At 51.9% G+C, this 3967-nt stretch overlaps 1 protein-coding gene across 1 annotated transcript, besides 2 other annotated features; it reads right to left on the bottom strand.

Moving 5' to 3' along the window:
* Positions 1-3967: a sequence feature (heterozygous, Esmeraldo-like haplotype).
* Positions 222-271: a microsatellite.
* Positions 2295-3899, bottom strand: Tc00.1047053511591.10 (mucin-associated surface protein (MASP), putative; the record flags this gene model as incomplete). Its single annotated transcript, XM_798102.1, has 1 exon — positions 2295-3899. The coding sequence occupies one exon, from the start codon at positions 3897-3899 to the stop codon at positions 2295-2297; it is 1605 nt and encodes a 534-aa protein (XP_803195.1).

Here is a 3967-nt window from a genome sequence, read left to right as displayed (position 1 = left end):
TTGTCGCAAAGCAGTGAAAGGAGTCGGGCAAAATAATGCCGGGTGCATTCACGACACCACACCCACAGCAAAAGCATGCGACGTGAAGTGTGTTTCACTGGTGCTGTGGAATGCCTGCGGACGACGTCACTAGTGGAGGCACACCACCCATGATCAGCGGACAGACAATAATCGGCATGGGAGGCCACAAAAGGCAGCAACGACGCCAGCAGCAGGAGCAGCTCTCTCTCTCTCTCTCTCTCTCTCTCTCTCTCTCTCTCTCTCTCTCTCTGTTGCCTCCGAGAAGTAAATATTCCACCAGCCACAGCCGGCTGTGCCATCGTAACACTCCATGCACGTCGTGGCTGCGTCAACACATCCTGTTCCCTGCAGCGCCTCAAAAGATGCCTCACTCCGTCCACTAAGTGCATCGGTGTGGGCCGTGCCTGGGCTGTTCGTGAGGACCACAACGATGTGAGGGTCACCGAGTCGCAGCACGTTCGCTGTGACGTTGTTGCATGGCACCTGCACACACACGCAGCGCCTGCATCCCTCCCTTTTGTGTCCGCCCTCTGCCGAAGTGGCCACACACACGGGCAGCAGCAAAATCGCTTCACCCTCGACGATCCAAAATCAACACCGACATCCCTCGCGACGCAAACATCTCAGTTGCCAGCACGGGCTTCCTCCTGCTCTGCCATCGACGCTAAAACACGGCACAGTGCACGCACTTATTTTCCTCGTGTGCAGTCAGCCGTTTGTTTCACACATTCTTCGATGGGTTGACGCCCACAAAAGCACGCCACAAAAGGCCACTGTGATCGCACACGCTCTTGCAATGAGCGTCGGTGTGTGCATGGATCCGCTGCTCACACGTGCTGGCAGGCAGCCTGCAGCCGGTGCCCTCGTGCCAGTCCATCGGCTCCAGCATGGAAAAGAGAAAATGGCCTATTCCCGATGCTCTTATTCCCACCGGCAGCACCAACACGCTGGTCGCCAGCCGTCATTCCTCAGCACATCCAGGAATGCCGAAAAGTGACGTGAAGCTGTCAGCCAGCAATGCCACAATCCCGCACACATGTCGGCTCCACCAGAGAAGACACACAAACTACAATAACAACACCCTCCACATTTCATCCGAACATCATTCCGACACACCGCGACACGCCAAACAGAAGTATTCGTCACTCCAATGCACCTCCCCACACAATCAAATACTCCACGCACCACGCATTGCAGCATGTGGATAAGACTGATCCGAAGAACATTTGTTTAGACGGGTGTGAGCTGCTGCAGTGGAAAGTAAACAAAAGAGACGAGCTGCCAAACACCAAAAAGAATGCCGCGACTGGCCGCAATTCAACGGAGCGCAGCCACTCAAAGGAATTCAGTTCTAATGCCCTCAACTTCCTGCCTTCTCCCACAAAAGACCCACAAAATTAACATCAAATGCACTGTTAAATAAAGCCGCCGTGCAACACAAAACAAAGCCGCAGTGCCTCCTGCTGCCATCCGGGCCGTTGTTGTCGCCTTCACGGGAACAGACGCCCATTGGCTATTTAAAACGACGCTGCACACCTGCAACGCATCTCCTGCGCTTTGAGGCGCACGTGCCTCACTGCCACCAGAGACGCCCACGCACCGTCGGTATGCACCACATTGTGAAGGAAAAAAGAATATGCCAGAGTGACAACGAAGCACCCGCTGGCAATCGCGTCACAGGCATCATCACAGGCAGCACCAAAACCGCTGCAGTCAACTGTGGGGTGACGTGCATCAACTGCCGTATGGCTTATTTGGAAGAAAAAACGCGGTGGCTTTACAAGAATACAAGTAGCTGCCACTTCCTCAGCAGGATAAACGATGTGAAAACAAAAAGAAATATTCAGTCATATGCAGTCAAAGCATGCCGCAAATCAAAAAAGCAGAATCGGTGCTCTCAACCACAACACAAGTAAAACAATGAAAAAGCCGAAGCGTGGGAGGACCAGCGCACACACTCATTGCTCCCGTAAAGCAAAACACACACAGGGAGAGAGAGAGAGAGAGAGGTCGCCCACTCAATGCAACGGAAGCAAAAAACAAAAACAGTTACGGTGCTCCGCCCATGCAGCCAGGCAGAACGGCAGCGGTGCGTGTCGTGCAAAAGAGAGCAGCAACGGGCCTGCATGGGTGTGCATGCATATATACAATGGGCACATTATGTGTGTGCTTCGTGGAATGAGGTGAGGGCGAGAGTCCATGCAAGGGGACACACACAGAGAGTGGGTGAAAGACGAGTGTGTGTGCGGGCGGTGCATGGCTCTCTATCACTCTCACGCGGCCACCACCGCAGCAGCAGCCGCACACGCAACAGGAAGAAGAAGCAAAAGAGGGGAGGTGGTGTGGGAGACCGCGGTGCTGCTGTCGCCGGTGGTTGTTTTTTTTGTTGTGTTAGTGGAGATGTTTATGGCTGTTGCGGATACCTCACTCTTGGCTGCTGCAGTGTCAGTGCTTTCTGGTGCGTTTTTGGGTTTTCTTGCTGCTTCCTTCTGATCCACTTCTTCTGTGAATGTATTGTTGCCATTGTTGTTGAGGCTACGCGCATCATGATTGTTCGGGGTTGTGGTTGTGGCAGCGTCTGACTCTCCCGCTGGAGGAGCCGCGGTGCTGCCGTCACTTTCGCCATCCTTCGCCGTATCTCTACTTTGGCGTTTTTCAGTTTCTGCGGCATCTGGTAGTTGAACATTCTCAGTAGTATTGTTTCCAGTGGGTTTTTCCTCCTGAATTGAAGAAGTTCCATTTGAAGACAGAGTAGCTGCTGCTTCTTGACTGCCAGTTGATGTACTCTGCATTGTAGTGGCTGTGGATGCAGGAACTTCGTTACTTCCTTTGGGCGCATCAGGTAAATTCGCGGATGCACCCGTGTTCTTGCTCACTGTGATCTCTTTTACTGAATTTAATACTTCGTGCTGAGTTGTGGTTTCTGGTGCTGGTGATTGTGATAATTCCGGTGGAGCATTTCCACCTTCTTGTAATTTTGTATTTGTATCAGTTGATAATTCTTCTGTTTGAGAAGCTTCTGAATCTTCTTTAACCGTTATTTGCTTTCCCGAAGAGAGTAAATCATCGGCACTCGACGTGGCGACGTCGTTGTCATTTTGAGCCCTTTTTGTTGGAACAGAACTGTAGTGTTGCGGTCCGTTTTTGAGTGCATCTGCTGCCTTTGCGTTGTGTGTCTGGGCTTTTTCACTTTGAATTCTTTCTGGCACCGTATCTTCTTTTGAGATTTTCTCAACTGTAGTGGATGAAGTACTGCCTGTGCGTCCTGTTTCACCACCATTGCGGGATGAGGAAGCAACGCCAGGAGAAAAAGACCCCAAAGATCCATTACCACCAACAGGAGAGCCACCATAGCTCTCAACGGATGGTAGTTGCGGATTTTGTTGTTGTTGTACTTGTTGCGTTGCTTGGGCTGGTTGATGTTCTTTCCGTCGCATATCTTGTAGTTCTTGTGATTCGTTTACTTCTTCGACTTGGTCTTTATTTTCTTCTTGAGAACCCCCAAATTCATTTCTTCTTGGAGATTCTTCGTCGTCATCCTTCTTTTCAAGAAGACCATCACCAACTGCGGTTTTAACACCAGCATTCTCTTTTTTTACGCCTAAGGAATTTCCCTCACTTCCATCTTGCGCAGCGGACGGCCCACCTACTGCGTCTCCCTCGTCGGACTTAAATGTTTGATTTTGCGCTCCGGGAGTGCCCGGTTCCAGGTTTGTATGGGTATTCGAAATTGAAGAATTGACCGCCGGACCTTGCCCCTGTGATTGCGTGAGCGGTGGACTGGGGCCACCTTTTCCCGCGACAGGTTTCGCCGTCACGGACGGGCAGCAGCACAGGGCGAGCACCAACAGGGCGCACAGCAGACGGCACGTCGTCATCATCGTGAATGTGGTCGTTCGGTGGTGGGAGCTGATCTGCACAGTGAGGGACATGGAGAGACAGGGGA

The sequence above is a fragment of the Trypanosoma cruzi genome, genomic scaffold, assembly GCF_000209065.1.
Source record: "Trypanosoma cruzi strain CL Brener 1047053517145 genomic scaffold, whole genome shotgun sequence".
Taxonomy (NCBI): domain Eukaryota; phylum Euglenozoa; class Kinetoplastea; order Trypanosomatida; family Trypanosomatidae; genus Trypanosoma; species Trypanosoma cruzi.
The sequence above is the reverse complement of the archived record's forward strand: the minus strand, read 5'-3'. Positions and strand labels throughout refer to the sequence as shown.